The following is a 16857-nucleotide window of genomic DNA, read 5'->3' on the forward strand; positions in this document are numbered from 1 at the left end:
CCAAACATTCTTTTTCTACTATGGCATATCGCTGCTCCCTTGGTAACAATTTTCTACTTAGGTAGATGACCGGATGTTCCTCACCAATTATCATTTGTGACAACACTGCCCCGAGACCCACATCAGAGGCATCCGTCTGCACCACAAATGGCTTTATGGGCCTCGGCCAGTTTTTTATGGCTTCCACTTTGCTCACTTGTGGCCTAATTAACCCACCACCGACAACGTAGCCCAAGTATTTTGCCTCTGTTAAACCCAGATGGCACTTTTCGGGGTTAGCTGTCAGCCCTGCCTGACGTAAGCTGTCTAAGACATTTTCCACCTTAGCTAAGTGAGTCTCCCAGTCCTCACTATGCACCACGATATCATCAAGATATGCCGAGGCATACTGAATATGAGGCCTTAAGACTTTATCTATAAGCCTCTGAAATGTCGCAGGGGCACCGTGTAATCCGAAGGGCATGACCGTGTATTGAAATAGACCTTCCGGGGTCACAAAAGCTGTCTTTTCCTTAGCCTGAACTGTTAACGGGATCTGCCAGTAACCTTTGGTAAGGTCCAGTGTAGACAAGAATTTGGCTTTGCCCAATTTCTCGATCAGCTCATCAACCCGGGGCATTGGGTAAGCGTCAAATTTAGATACCTCATTTACTTTGCGAAAATCATTACAAAATCGCCAAGACCCGTCCGGCTTTGGAACCAAGACTATGGGGCTGGTCCACTCACTATTGGATTCCTCGATTACCCCCAAGCGTAACATTTTTTCAACCTCACTTTTTACGGCTTCCCTATTGGCTTCTGGTACCCTGTAGGGTCTGAGCTTTACCTTTACCCCTGGTTCAGTGACTATATCGTGGTGCACTAACGTTGTCTTTCCTGGTAATGTGGTGAATAAGTCCTGATTTCTATTCACTAAATCTCGTACCTCTCTAGTTTGTGTCGCATCTAAATTGGGGCCTATGTGAACTATATCTGCTGGTGCCCTATCACCCTCAGCTATTGGCTCTTCTGCGATTAAGACGGTTTCACGATCTTTCCACGGCTTCAACAAATTAATGTGGTAGATCTGCTCTTTTTTCCTGCGGTCTGGCTGGCGCACTTTATAATTTACTGGACCCATAACCTCAATTATTTCATAGGGCCCGTGCCACCTGGCAAACAGTTTACTTTCAGGTGTTGGAACTAAAACCAGCACACGATCCCCAAGTTGGAACCCTCTAACTTGTGCTTTCTTATTATAGTTTCCCATCTGTTCTAACTGAGCCTTCTCCATGTGCTCTCTTACTATGGGGGTCACCTTCCTAATTCTCTCCCCCATCTCCATTACATGATCTATCACATTCTTACCTGTGTCTATTTGGCTCTCCCAAGTTTCCCTTGCCATGTCTAGTATCCCCCTGGGCTGTCTCCCATAAAGTAACTCAAATGGGGAAAACCCAGTAGAAGATTGAGGAACCTCTCGTATCGCAAACATTAAATACGGCAACAGGGTGTCCCAGTTCTTCCCGTCCGTCCCGACTACTTTCTTGAGCATGTGCTTTAAGGTGCGATTAAACCTCTCAACTAGGCCATCCGTTTGTGGGTGGTACACAGACGTACGGATGGGTTTAATCTTTAATAAGTCACATAGGTCTCGCATAAGTTTCGATACAAAGGGAGTACCCTGATCCGTCAAAATTTCCCTTGGTACTCCCACCCTCGAAAAAACCTGGACTAGCTCTTTTGCTATTGTTTTTGAGGCGGTGTTTCGCAAAGGAATAGCCTCTGGATACCGTGTGGCATAGTCTAGAATCACTAAAATATATTCGTGACCCCTGGCTGACTTAGGTAAGGGCCCCACCAAATCCATTGCTACACGGTCAAACGGCACATCTATTACTGGAAGGGGAACTAAAGGCGCTCTAAAATGGGACCGGGGACTCGCTAACTGGCACTCTGGACACCCCAAACAATACTGCTCTATTTCTTTATATATGCCCAACCAAAAGAACCTCTTTAAAACCCGTTGTGTAGTTTTCTTGACCCCCATATGTGCTCCAAACAAGTGGCTATGGGCTAACTTCATTACTATATTTCTATAGGGGTGTGGCACCAGTAACTGTGTGACCTCATTTCCCTCTTGTTGTACGACTCTATACAGCAAATCATTCTTGAGAATGTAATGTTCTACAGGATTTTTGGTTTTACCCTCCACCGGCACCCCATTTATTTCCACCACAGATTTCCTAATATTCCCTAGTGAGAGATCATTTAACTGCTCCCTTCCAAACTGTAAATCTGGCAGAGACCATTGCTCCAGTAATTCCTGGTCTCGAATTTCTACTGGTTCTGTACCAGTTGCCCTCTCCCCAAGTAACATTTCTGGTACTCTTTCCCCTATGGGGCCCTTGCGTCTTTCTTCTCTTTTAACCCTTCTTGTTTTTCTAATTCTTTGGGGTTTTACAAACAGTGTCGGGTCTGGAAACGGGAAGATCTGTTCAAGGCACTCCTCTGGGCCAATTTCGCCTGACACTAAATTTCCAGCCGGGGGAGCCAATTCCCCTTCAACTTTAACCAGTGCATCAAACCCTGGATAATCTCTTCCTAGAATTACTGCGTGCGGCAACTTAGGCACGACCCCAACTCTCATTTTGCACTTTGAATCTTGACATTCAAGGGTAACCATACTGGTTGCATAAAAATTCACGTCCCCATGTACGCAAGTAATTCCAGTTTTAAGATTATGGTCCAATTGGTTTGATTCCACAAAATTTGTGGAGACCAATGTAATTGCACTACCTGAATCTGCGAGTGCCAGAGCTTCCTTCCCGTTAATTTTTAAAGGCATTAGAAATTTATGTACTCCTAGTGCCATGTTCACCACATTTACGACCCCACAATCATACTCATTGAGACCCACGTTACACTGCATGGGCTCGTGTTCGTTTGGGCACTGCACACTTATATGCCCATACTCTTGGCAACGAAAGCATTTAACATTTTTATACCGCTCTAGATTTATATGCCTGTTACTCCCCAGTCCCTTCACAGCCTGTGGCTGCTCTTCAGAGGCCCTTTTCCCCATTTCCCTCTTACCGGTTCCATTGCGAGACCAGTCCTTCAGGGTAGAGGGTCGCTCGGTGCTCCTTGACAGTGTCTCGTTGGGTAACCGAGACAGTTCTACTGCAGCCAAGTGACGCTCAACTAAAGCTACAAACTCATCCACTGTGCCTGGGTCCCCTTGACCAATATATCTCCTGAGGGAGGCAGGCATGGCTCTCAAATAATGATCCATAACCAGAATCTCCACAACTCGGGTCGCTGTGTTGACCTCCGGATTTAGCCACCTCCTAGCCAGATGTATGAGGTCGAACATTTGAGACCTTGGGGCAAGTTTCTCCTGAAACTTCCAGTTGTGGAAACGTTGTGCACGAACTACTGGGGTTACGCCAGCTCGGGCCAGGATCTCTGCTTTCAAGCTGTCGTAGTTCTCCGCTGCTGTTGCCTCCAGATCATGATATGCCTTCTGGGCATCCCCGATCAGGAACGGGGCTACTATCCCAGCCCACTGTCCCCTGGGCCAGGACTCTCGAGCAGCAGCTCGTTCAAAAGCAAGCAGGTAAGCCTCTACATCGTCACCGGTTGTCATCTTTTGCAGAACGTGGCTCGGTCTCATCATGGGCCTCCCACCCGGTGCGTTGTTTTCTACCGTGGCAAGCCGATTCGCCAGTTCCTGCCTTTCGGATTGCCCTCGTGCGATCTGGGTCAACAGGAGCCGAGTTGTCTCTTGCTGTGTCTCTGCTTGCTCCCTTTGCAGCCGGTTAGTTTCTTGTTGTGCCTCTGTCTGCTCTCTTTGACGCTGGTTTGCTTCTTGCTGAGTAGCAGTGGCCTGCAACAAGGCTCTGAGAACATCTTCCATAATTTATGTGTTTTTTTTTTTTTTTTTTTCTCTCTCTAGGGCACTAGAATCCCACCGCTGCCACCATATGTGGTAGCGTGGCGGGCAGTCAAGACTGACTAGCGGCAGGAACAGCAAACACCCACAGACAGAGTTATTGTTCAGCGCCTTGGCGCACTTTTATTCTCACCAAATAAAACAAAACACAGGAACAAAGTAAATATTTGAACCAAAATACTATAAACCCTTTTACAAACAGAACAAACCAAAAGCCTATCTTCACTTGAAGATACTAACTTCACTATATTGAAGTCCCTAACTCACACAGGACAGCTAAGCTGTTTCCCTGTCTTAAATCTAGTTTATCAATTCTTTTAATCACTCTGCACTTACGTTCTCCACATTCAACACTCCTGCCACCTCCTTCTCACACTAAGAACAAAAGGACAGTTTATATAGCACAGATAATTGCAAACACTCAGACAATCAACACCCTATCTACCCAATTAGCCAGGTGTTTCCCTTTTCTGGCTGAATGCCATCAGCCCTAAAGGCTTCTGGGAAATGTAGTTTCCCCAGCTACTTCGGCCATGACGCCTATCATGAACTACAAGTTTTTCACCTTAACAGGGGAACATAGATCTTGTCAGCCTCAGACTGACATACTTATTAGCCCTCACTGCCCCACAATATATATGATTCAAAAAGTAGACAATAATAATATTTTGGATGCAAGTCAATTAAAAGTGTTCAGTAAAAGCCATAATGCGTCGTTGCGCGGCCTTGGCTGTTGTGTCTTCATCCAACCTTCAATCCTTCATTTGACCTTGATTTCCTCAGCCGTCCCAGTCCTTTTCAAACAAGAGCTACAAGACAAAGAGTCAGAGGAAGGCAGCTCAGCCATTCTGAGCTGTGAGCTCTCTAAACCTGGAGCTCCGGTGGAGTGGAGGAAGGGAGGAGTGGTGCTCCAGCCTGGTGATAAGTATGAGATCAGACAGGAGGGACATAACGTAGAGCTGTTAGTCCACAATCTGAAACTGGAAGACATGGGGGACTATATCTGTGACTCTGGTGACCAGACCACCACTGCATCGTTAAAAGTCAATGGTAGGAATAATCCAATCCTGGACATTTATCAGTCTTATCACTCCTCCAGCCACGCATGGTTCACTCCATATCTAATTTGCATCTCACAGTATGTATACATGTATGTGTTACTTAAATTTGCTCAGTATTGATGGAATATCATATATAATACTGCTGTCATGATGTGTTTGTGAAATATATACTATAAACCGTGCATGTAAATACTTGATGATAATTTACCAGTAGAAAAATGTACGTTGCTGAAAGGTCTGCAAAAAAATGGCCTGATTATTTTCCATCTCAGCTAACAATCATGACTGTATAACACTGTTTTGTGATGATGTATGTAACAATGAATCAGTGGATCAATTAATTATAGCAAGATTGAGTTCCAGTCTCTAATTCATGTCACTTACACTAAATGTGTTTCATGCTGTTTTGTTACCTTGTTACCTTGCCTCTTTGATCATATTGGAGCTGGCAAGGTGATTTTTTTTTTTTTTTGGTTTTCTGCGTACAGATAACAACTGATGATGACAAGCCATGTAATACAAATTCTTTTCAGATTGTCTCCCAGAAAAATGTGACTTCACGTATAAAAATAATGATTTATAGTAAACCCTCAGAATAATAGCTAAGCAGCTTGAACAATTTTAATATCATGCCTGTTTGCTTTTTTTTTTTTTTTTTTTTTTAAATCACAGCCCTGCCAGTTGTTTTCAAACAAGAACTCCAGAACCAAGAGTCAGAGGAGGGCAGCACTGTCACCCTGCGCTGTGAGCTCTCTAAACCTGGAGCCCCGGTGGAGTGGAGGAAGGGAGGAGTGGTCCTGTGCCCTTGTGGCAAATATGAAATGAAACAGGAGGGCTCCAGTGCTGTGTTATTGATTCAAAATGTAGAGCCTGAGGATTCCGGAGACTATACCTGTGATACAGGAGATCGGCAGACCACCGCTGCCTTGGCAGTGAAGGGTAGGGAAAACACCTGAGCCTTTTGTTCTGTTTTACACATAGATACAAGATTACTGTATCTTGTAAAGCACTTTGTGATGGTGGTCCACTATGAAAGGCGCTACATAAAATAAAGATTGATTGATTGATTGATATACTGTATATGCATGTTGGTATGCATTATGCGTACCAATAATGTATGTTTGCATGGAGTCTGTATGTGTGGTATGTGTGAGACACATATGTATACTTATACTACACTATATATGTATTTACTGTATGTCTGCATGTATTAATATGTGTAGTAGATTGTATGTAGCGATTGTCTATGCATTTACTGTGTGACTGTAACAGGTTTTCATAGCATACTTCAAAATGGTATGGTTAAACATCAAATGGGTTTCAGCAAGTAGATGCCAATGAACTATTGAAGCAAATCAGCACTTAACCCAGACTACCCTTCCCTTCCTCCCTGAAGCCCTGCCAGTGTTTTTCAAGATGCTACTGGAGAGCAAGGAGGCGGAGGCGGGTGACAATGTCACTATGCGCTGTGAAGTCACTAAACCTGGTGCCCCTGTGGAATGGAAGAAGAAAGACGTGGTGCTGCATCCCAGTGAAAAATATGAGATGAGACAGGAAGGTACTGTCGCTGAGCTAGTCATTTACAGCCTGCAGGCTAAAGACACTGGGGAGTACACGTGTGATACTGGGGACCAGAAGACCACAGCCACTCTCACAGTCATAGGTAGGAAGAAATGTTTACTGGATCCCCAACCCCTGGCGTCACCTTTTTAACACTCACCCGTCATTAACAGTTCATCCACCTGAGTCACCTCATTTTCATACTTTTGAAATCTTCGTCTTGCTTAATAACTATGTATAACACTGTTATTAACCTTCATCTTTTTGTAGTTCTAATGGAATTTTTGCATAGTGTGGTTGTAGTAAATTGCGAGGGTTCTGTTTTATGCTATTATAAATGTTACTGATCCAATTAGTGATTTGGAGGTCATTATCTCACTGTTGGATGCCAGCAAAGTTTAGAATCTTCATTTCAATTGTCACCAGAAAAAATTATACATTTTCATGTCACAGTAGCAATCATATTAGTGCTGTCACATCACTTTGAAAACACTATCAAAACAAGACTTGCCTAGATAGTAGCAGTTGTAACCAGAAAACTGGGACATGTTATATTCAACTGTTGCACCCATTTTAATTCTTAAAAATAAATATCTCCAACCTTGCAAACATATGTTGTAGACAAACAAATACTGTGGAGACATGAAAGAAAATTGCCTTCACCACCTGTATTTCCCTCCTGCCTGTTCCTCACAGAACCAGATGTCACCATAGTGAAAGGCCTGGAGAGCCAGACAGTGTTTAAGGAGGAGAATGCAGTGTTTCAGTGCCAACTCTCTCACGAAAATGTGAGAGACGTGCAGTGGAAGCTCCAGGACAACCTGCTGCTGAGTAACGAGATGAACAAGATCTCCGCAGAGGGCAAGGTGCACACCCTGACCCTCAGGAAGGTCACACTGGAGGACTCCGGCAGCGTGGTCTTCTGTGTTGGACCTCGCACCTCCACAGCTGAGCTCAAAGTGAAGGGTAATGTAGAGAATACATCTGATACAAGCTTACAATGCTTATTAAAACTATTTGTTAAATGCATCATTTTTTTTAAATATATTTTTATTATTATACCACCTATGAACAGTAATATAAAAATATTGACTAGAGCTGAGGCTTGTAGTATAAACAGGCGTCCTTTTCACCCTAATGTTAAAACTTCATTCGGTATGTTTTATTCAACGTCTATTAAAAATTATTCTTCCAAAGCAATTTACTACTGTATTATATTCATTTTATGTTTGGATTAAATTTGGATATCGCTCAAAGTTTAATACTTTTTTTTTCCCTCCATCTAAATTGAAATAATGTGAAATGTGGATGTCGTACTCCTGTAGTCTACGTGATTTTTTTTAAACATGGCCATTTCTACAATGTAGTAAGGAGTCATATCTTATGTTTATGCCCTCCCCCTCTGTCCCCTTTGTTGCAGGCCCCCCGGCTCACTTTACGCTGGATCTGTCAGATGTGGAGGTGGAGGAGAGTGCCACAGCCACCCTGACCTGTGAGCTCTCCCAGCCTGACTGCATTGATGTTCAGTGGAGGAAAGGCTCGCTGCCCATCTACCCCAGCAGCAAGTACCAGATGAGGCAGGTGGGCACTGTCCACACCCTCTCTATCAACCAGGTTACTGCCGAGGATGTGGGGGAGTACACCTGTGACAATGGCCAGCAGCAGACCACCGCAAAACTGACTTTCAAAGGTAGGCAGAACTGCTTCCCATGAAGAGCTACCAGCATATCAAGTTCAACCCCTGTTCCAGTGCAATTTTCCACATGTCCTATGTGCTATAATCACACTTCCTACAATTACACCTGTTGGTCTAGTATTCTTTTACCCTTAAATTACATTTATTCTAATTTCGTATGTCCATTAATCTGGGATATTTAACTTTATAAGGGGACATTATAATATCCAGTGCCATTTTCCTTTTTTTATTGAGATATTATTATTTTTTACTTCAGCCCTGCCAGTCTTTTTCAAGCAAGAGCTCCAAAACCAGGAAGCAAAGGAGGGCAGCACTGCTACCTTGCGCTGTGAGCTCTCCAAACCTGGTGCCCCGGTGGAGTGGAGAAAGGGAGGAGTGGTACTCCAGTCCAGCAATAAGTATGAGATGAAGCAGAAGGACCATGTTGCTGAGCTACTAATTAAAAATGTACAACCTGAAGACACCGGAGACTACACCTGCAATACCGGAGAGCAACAGACCACTGCTTCTGTTTTTGTTGCAGGTTAGTAGATGTGTTTCCATGAAGCACTTAAGATATAGATTTTGCAAAGAAGGTAAATGTTCTACACAGCACATACAAATTATCTAAATGTCTGAACCAAAGTACATTTTATTATTTATCTCTTAGCAGACACCCTTATCCAGGGTGACTTACAATTGTTACAAGGTATCACATTATTTTTACATACAATTACATTATTTTTACATACAATTACCCATTTATACAGTTGTTTTTTTTTTTACTGGAGCAATCTAAGTAAAGTACCTTGCTCAAGGGTACAGCAGCAGTGTCTCCTATCTGGGATTGAATCCACAACCCTCCGGTCAAGAGTCCAGAGCCTTAACCACTACTCCACACTACCGGTACACTGCAGGTATTAAAATGTGACCTCATCTAATCCCTGGTGCCTTGTTTTTTTTTTTCAGAGCCTGCAGTCATGATCGTAGAAGAGCTTAAGAATGTGTCAGTGTTTGCGAACGAGGATGCAGTATTCTCAGTCGAGTTGTCCCGTCCATGTGTGAAAGACGTGCAGTGGAAGCTGGGGGGCGTACCTTTGCAGCACAATGAGATGAACGAGATTGCCACTGAGAGTGGGGGCCGCGTGCACACCTTGACGCTCAGAAAGATCACGCAAGATGATTCAAGCTCTGTGACTTTCAGGGCTGAAACCTGCACCAGCACTGCTGAACTCACAGTCAAAGGTAAATCTGGCTCTTCTTTCTACTTGAGTCCATTTGGTGAAGAGGTTAAGGGGATAATTTATACCCTTTTTGGAATATTACTGTGTTCTCTGCGCATTTTCTGTGTTTTTGTTCTGCTTACATTATTGACCAAGTTTTCTAACTCTTCCAGCAAAAATATAATTTTTCTAAAGCTGAATTTCTATGAAGTGTTTTTTTTTTTTAAATGACTATAAAGGGTATGCAACTGTAAGTTGTGCCCCCAGTACAACTGTACAACTGTGGCAACTGCCAGAAGTAGAAATATTCAAATAAACCTTTCAACTAATGTCTGAAATGTTCTTGTTTCTTCTTGTAGCCCCACCACCTGTGCTCTTCAAGAAGATGCTGGACAGTCAGGAGGTGGAGGAGGGCAGCAATGCGTTCCTGCGCTGTGAGATCTCGCAGCCCGACGCCCCTGTCACCTGGAGGAGGAGGCAGGCTGTTCTTTCTCAGGGAGACAAGTACACCCTGCAGCAGAGAGGCACCACCGTGGTGCTGATCATCCACAATCTGAGCCCTGAGGACGCCGGCGAGTACACCTGCGACTCTGGAGATCAGCAGACCACGGCTTCACTGTCTGTCAAAGGTACATCGTCTGACCATCCCAAAATACAGGAGTGACTTGAGTGTAGGCTTGTATTCCATTGAAGCAGTCAGAAGCCTGTTAAAAAAGCATTCGTGTAAGCACCTGTGTGTTTGCATTTTTAACCAATAAAATTCACCTACAGCTATTGCTACTGACAAACATAAAAATAAAAAATAAAATAAAAAATTAATAAAAATTAATAAAAATAATAATTTTTTAATTAATTTTTTTATTACATTTTGTAACCAGTAAAAACCCAGTGAGCCTCATAGCATATATCTAACTATGAATTAATGAATACTGTGCAGTATCTTTTGAAGTAGAGTTTTAGTTTTTTTCTACATCGAATGTTAATTATGGTGCTGTTGTTTCTCTTCGCTTCAAGTGTATGGCTGTAGTGTTTGTGCTTATCTTTTCTTGCCTAACTGTTGCTGTGTTAAAGTGTATTAATGTTTGCTTTACTGCAGCCCAAAACTTTTTTTTTCAGAGCATGTGTGGATAACTCGCGGTCTTGAGGACGCTAGTGTGTATGTGGGGAAAGATGCTTGCTTTGTCTGTGAGGTGTCACATACTGGTGTGATTAATGGGCAGTGGTGGCTGGAGTCCTCCCTGCTGCAGAATAATGACATGAACAAGATCAGCACCAGCGGTAAGGTGCACACCCTGGTACTGAAGAAAGTCACTCAGGAGGAGACGGGCACAGTGACCTTTGTAGTGGGGTTAGAGAAATCCACAGCCAGCCTTGTGGTACAAGAGAAACCCAAAGGTACCTCCAACAAAGTGGCTTCATCCATCCTCAGCTCTCTTCCATTGGGAAAACCACTCTCACTCACTCCCCGTCTACTTAGTCCCTAACCAATCAATGTTGCTGTGTGCTTCTACTGTTTTTGCATGGATTGCATGTTTGTGTTTTGTGGGTTCAGACATGCCTGATGTCCAGATTCAGTGCCACATTTTTAGATTTTCTGTTTCTACTCTTAAACATTTATCCATTTACTGCTTTTTATATCATGTTTAAATGGTAAAGGTTAGTTTACTGCAGAAAATGTTCACAAAGTCTTAGTGTAGATCCAGGCAGCTTGGAAGCTATTTAACTGTTATTCTCTTTATTAGGTACCTCCCATTTCTGCTGCTTAAAACATTATTTACAAGATAAATAATGAAACAAAATGCACACTTGGCATTGAATCATCAATTGTCATTTGTTTTTAAGTGTAATCCATTATGTCTTTGCAATGTGTTGTTGAAAGTAAATTTGGTTTTAGAACCATTGCCTCAATTCAACCTTATCACTTCACCAAATCCCATGAATAGCTCAATCACTATCGTAACCCAGCCATTTCAACCCATAGACCCATAACCCGTCTTGTTCTCAACCACAGTTTAATCAGCCAGATAAAGACATCTGTGTTCAATGAGCTGCAGTCATCCAATTCTTACATACTGTACATACAAAGGGATTTTCCATGAATATACTTTCTAAAAACACACACATTAAAGACACACTTATCATACTTCCCTATACAAGTACCCCCCCCCCCCCAATTGTAATAACTAGTTAATAAATAATAATAAATAAATGCTGCAGATTTGCAATCTACTGTAAGTGGTCTCCACTTCAACCGTGTACATCACAGACATCCTATATACTTTGTTAATAAATTAGTGGTAGAAGGAAAATATATTTATAGTTGAATAGTCAAGGTAAAAACAGGCAGCTAGTCGACTAGTTGTTATTAATGTTCTAAAATGCCATTTATATGTAATGGATTGTAACCACAACTTCCGTCCATCTCTGACTGCACACTTCACAGTTACTTTCTGTTTATTACAAACAGCTAACTACAAATAAAATATTGACATTGCTAGTTCGCTACTAGTATACACTTAAAACACACAAAAACATAGTATATTGCTGCTGCAGCTTTGAAATGGAAGTGTGCGATTGGTCGATAGCAGTTTCTGAGGTAGACTATCACTTTTCTAGTCAATTATTTGGTGCACCTATAATAGATAATAATAAATCTCGTTCGGCAAAAATGTTATTGATAAAAAAAATATATATATTAAAGCACTGTATGAGTGAAAATCAGGGCCAGTAATTGATTTGTGTGGTACTCCTGGTGTTAACCCCGCGGATGATGTCATCTGAATACAAGTACGATTACAAGTACAAGCAATGGGTTCCCTGCACACCACTATTAGTGACCTGATACGATCCTGATACTTGTTGCAGGTTAGTGGATGCAGTAAAGCAAAACGAGAGATTAGATCAACCAAAGTAGCATTCTTGATTCTTATTTGCCTGTTCATTGCATACGTATTGGCTCCAGCCATCAACGACTTTGCAATTTATTTTTTGACATTTTTGTCTCTCCCAATACTTCAGCTTTGCCGATGGTTTTCAAACAAGAGCTCCAGAACCTGGAGGCGGAGGAGGGCAGCACTGCTACCCTGCGGTGCGAGCTCTCTAAACTTGGAGTCCGTGTGGAGTGGAGGAAAGGAGGAGTGGTGCTTCAGCCCAGCAATAAGTATGAGATGAAGCAGAGAGGCTCAGTTTTAGAGTTACTGATTCATGACTTGGAACCTGAAGACAACGGCTACTATACTTGCGACACGGGAGAACAGCTGACAACTGCTTCTGTTGCAGTGCAAGGTAACAATATTGTCATGCTAGGTTTGGGCAGGCTCACCACTTCCACACAAATTGTGTAAAATATAACCATGCTGGCACTGGGTGTCCACGTGGATAGACAATAGTTGCCAGTTAAGGCCTCTACACACTGGACGCGATGCGACAAGCGAATGTCAAGCAAAATAAGACATGTACAGTCTAACTTCACTATAACGAACCCCCTTTTTTAACGATCCAAGCAGCAAGAACTGTTTTTATCAATGGAAATTAGCCCTATTAAAATCACTTTTACAAAATCTACCTGGATAAAACGATCTCGGTAGTGACTGACACTGAACTTTCTCCAGTGTAAATGTGTTATTCACTCTGAAAATAAAGAATTTGGTGGGCTGATTCGAAGATAAGGCTGATTCATAGATAACCTATTGTAGTGCGAATCATGAAAAGCACAAAAAATATGAAGCAATCTGTGCTGGCTATGTTTTTCAAAAGAAAGTGCACATAATTACTGTATTCAGCATGTAAGTGTATTTTTTTCTTTTTTTCATTTCTTTGTTGTTTTCTTTTAAATATCAATCAATCAATCTTTATTTTACATTGTACCTTTCATAGTGGACCACTATCACAAAGCGCTTTACAAGATGCAGTAACAAGAAAATCCATAATACTTTAAATACAGTGAAATACATAATACATGCTATACAGTAAAAAAAAATGCATAATACATGATAGTAGCATAATACACGAAATAGTAGCAACAACACCGCAGCCAATAGCAGATATCAGGCTTAAATAGCATGGAAAGCAAGAGAAAACAGGTGGGAGCATCATGCACCAAAGCTGGGAGAGAGTTCCTAAGAGTCGGAGCCATGACGCTAAATGAACGTTCTCCAAGTGTGGTGCACTTTTGCTTGGGGATAACAAGCAGGCCAGAGTCGGAGGACCTCAGCTTGCGGGCAGGGACATAGCTGGTCAGCAGGCTGATAATCCTATACAGTTTAAATGTTGATCAATGTGAAGTTGTCTTGAAAGAACTACTGTATACTGTATAAAGATGTTCAATTGAATTTGGGCGTTTTTTCATCACTCTGTACAGCACATTTTCAAACCCTATTATAGTGAACAACCTGACATTTCTCCAGGTCCCAGGGGGGTTCGTTATAATGAAGTTAGACTGTATTTTTATACGAGCCATTCACTGCCTGCAATGTGATGGGTGACACTGAAGCGACACTGAAGCAATGCGAAAAAAATAGGATTGGTGTCTGTTTTTACAATTTTGTCGTACAGCAGCTAGGGAACTGACCAATGAAGACCAGCTTCCCTTGCTGCCGCAGAAATGGATATAGCTGGTGTGTATGGTTCATTTACCTTTACTGAAATAAGCATTCTGAAAATCTATTATGTATTTTACATTTTTATTAGCTGTATAGCAGGACTGTCATACGTGTGATTTTTTCCAGATTTATGTCTGCATTAACCCAGTGCCCATTACAACTGTCATCTTTGCAGACAGTCTCTCAAGAAACTAGTCTAAATCTGGATGGTCATAGAGACTGAATTACACTACCACCTCTAGGGCAGGGATCTTGTGCTTTGATAGAGGGGTGGACTGCAAGTAAATGAATGTCTCTCCAGGTATCACAACAACTATTTAGGAAAACCTGGGCCAGAATGGCCCTCGCTGGGCTCACCTGGTCTTTGGCATAAGGACCACAAGATCAAGATCCAGTCTTACTGTAGCAGAGCAAAAAGTGTCATGCAAGCATGTGAGCTTTCAACAACATATTAAATCCACACCCATTCTTGGATTACCAGAACCAAGACTGAACCTACTTGAAAATACAGTTGTACTAAAAAACAATATTTGTGAAAGGTTGATTTTCAAAATACACTTCATATTTTAAGTATACATGTGAAAGTGAGTGCTTCTCTAGGACAGTATGTAACGACGGAAATAATACCAGACTTAAGGATGGAAGACAACAACTGATTGGATGACCTCCTAAAGGAAGGCTCCCTGATGTTTCAGGATCCAGCTGGCTTTGGCTATGAGGAAGCTTGAATTGATGTATGGCACAGAAACTGTGCACAACAAAGTCTATAAAAAGAGTCCTGGAAGCAAAGTATATACCACAAGCACACAAAACCTGCATCATGTAGAAACACTATCGAATTACAATTAACCTAACCTTTTTGTGTTTAATAAAGTCATGTGTGCTTTATATGAAATGTTGTTCATGATAGGTCTATTTCCATTTTGGTGGTTTTTATTTGTTTTATTTTAAGAATAGTAAGAATAAAAATGCTAATTCCCTCATTTACAAAATAATGTATCCTGTTATATAACAAGATTCTTTTTTTATTGATAATGTTAGTTTATCTTTCAATACACTGGGGTAAATTTTAAAGTTAAAGTCTTGTTTTTATTTAGATATCTAACTCGCCTCATAAGGTTACAATTAAACTAGGAATGTCAACTAGATAGACTTAGAGCACAGGAGGATAGTCAGAGATGAGTGCTATAGAGGCATCTGGCAGCTGAAGTGCACTGGTTAAGCCAAGTTTCTCTGCCTTGCTCCACAGAGGGGGAAATAAAGATAGTGTGTGGTTTAAAGAACTCAGATGTCTTTGTGGGGGAGCAGGCCACCTTCTCCTGTCAGCTCTCTCGCAAGGGCATTAAGGAGGCGCAGTGGTGGCTGGATGGCTCTCCTCTGCAGAACAGTCCATTCAACGAGATTGCTGTCCACAACAGCACCACCCACACCCTTACCTTAAAGAACCTGGCTGCTGAAGACTCAGGCACAGTGACGTTCCGATATGGGAGCCTAATTTCTTCAGCCAAATTATTAGTCAAAGGTATTTGAGAGAGCAAGAACAGCTCTGGTTAACCCTTTCAACAGGGCTTGTGGCGAGAAGTGGACATTTTAGAATCAAAACATTAGAACATCACCACATCAGATTCAGTTAAATCTACTGAATTGTACATTGTGGATCTATGTATTACTTATTATGAATACACTGGACTTTAGATTTTGAAAAGTATAATCTCCAGGACGGTTCAATCTAGTCCTTTAAATTAAATGCTTGAGTCTCTTAGTTTAATTTGCTTGGTTTGCCACGTGTATGGCAAAGAAAGGGTTAACTGCTCTTCCTGCTTGATACACGTATGTGTTGCGTGGAAGCTCTAAGGCTAACACAGCTTCTATTAACTTCCTGTTCCCCTGAAGTGCATGAGTGGCTCATTTCAAAGAGAGTTCTTTTCAAAGAAAGGGTACAAATTTGTTATGTGTTGTATGTTTCTGCCCCAACCGCAGAGTTAAAAACATACAAGGGTAACAATATTCTCCAACGGCTTTGCTTCGCTTCCACATATGGATTTAAATTGAAATATATTAATATATGCTAGAATTTAAGCCATGAGGATAAACTAATAATTGGCATCATAAGATAAATGAAAAATCTCACATCTTTTTTATTCCACCTCCAATTGGCCCATTGTTTTTAACCATGCACACTTCTGAACACCAACCCATCATGCCTTTTTTTGCAAGCACTAAACTGGCTAACACTCCGCAAAGCTTCTGAGTGTCTGGCACTTGTTTAGCAGTAGACTCCGCCTTGGATAAGAGTTGCCTTTGTAATGCATGTCCTCACTGACATGTTGGTCAACAGATCCGACCATAGAGGTGGTCAGTCCAATGGAGGACATGATTGTAGAGGAAGACAAGCCAGCCGAGTTTATCTGCCAGTACTCCAGACCTGTGCAGGCTGTGTGGAAGAAGAACGGCAGGCAGATCGAACCTGATGGCCGGAGGATTGTTGTGGAACAGGACTGGAACGTCGCCAAATTGAAAATAAACTATGTCACCCGAGAAGACAGTGGGACGTACACTTGTGAAGCTGAGGGAACCAGGGTAGTGGCTCTTCTTGATGTACAAGGTGAGCTCTTCAGAGTGAAGAGCGAGATTCCCACAAGCAAACACACCTTCATCCAGAAAATCAAGATATCATGTTCTCTCATGCTGCTCATGCTTCCTTCTCTTGTAGATTTCTTAAAGGTTCCCCACTCTGACTGTTCATCCATCTTACCTTTTATTCTTTTAGCTGTCTGCTGAGGTGTTTTAGAGGGATTTTAGG

General features: G+C 42.0%; 1 protein-coding gene across 15 annotated transcripts in view; it reads left to right on the forward strand.

Moving 5' to 3' along the window:
• Positions 1-16857, forward strand: part of LOC117400581 (obscurin-like) — a 156283-nt gene that overhangs the window by 66028 nt on the left and 73398 nt on the right. For 12 of the 15 annotated variants that reach the window (XM_059022963.1, XM_059022965.1, XM_059022966.1 and 9 more), the window contains 11 exons: positions 4718-4984; positions 5668-5934; positions 6392-6658; positions 7252-7521; positions 7976-8245; positions 8508-8774; positions 9200-9475; positions 9813-10082; positions 12472-12738; positions 15304-15576; positions 16393-16659. In XM_059022963.1, the coding sequence (XP_058878946.1) occupies positions 4718-4984; positions 5668-5934; positions 6392-6658; positions 7252-7521; positions 7976-8245; positions 8508-8774; positions 9200-9475; positions 9813-10082; positions 12472-12738; positions 15304-15576; positions 16393-16659 (2961 nt within the window). The remainder of the gene's footprint in view (positions 1-4717; positions 4985-5667; positions 5935-6391; positions 6659-7251; positions 7522-7975; positions 8246-8507; positions 8775-9199; positions 9476-9812; positions 10083-12471; positions 12739-15303; positions 15577-16392; positions 16660-16857) is intronic. The other 3 variants (XM_059022975.1, XM_059022976.1, XM_059022973.1) reach the window with 2 other exon arrangements.

Source organism: Acipenser ruthenus, chromosome 4, assembly GCF_902713425.1.
Source record: "Acipenser ruthenus chromosome 4, fAciRut3.2 maternal haplotype, whole genome shotgun sequence".
NCBI lineage: Eukaryota > Metazoa > Chordata > Actinopteri > Acipenseriformes > Acipenseridae > Acipenser > Acipenser ruthenus.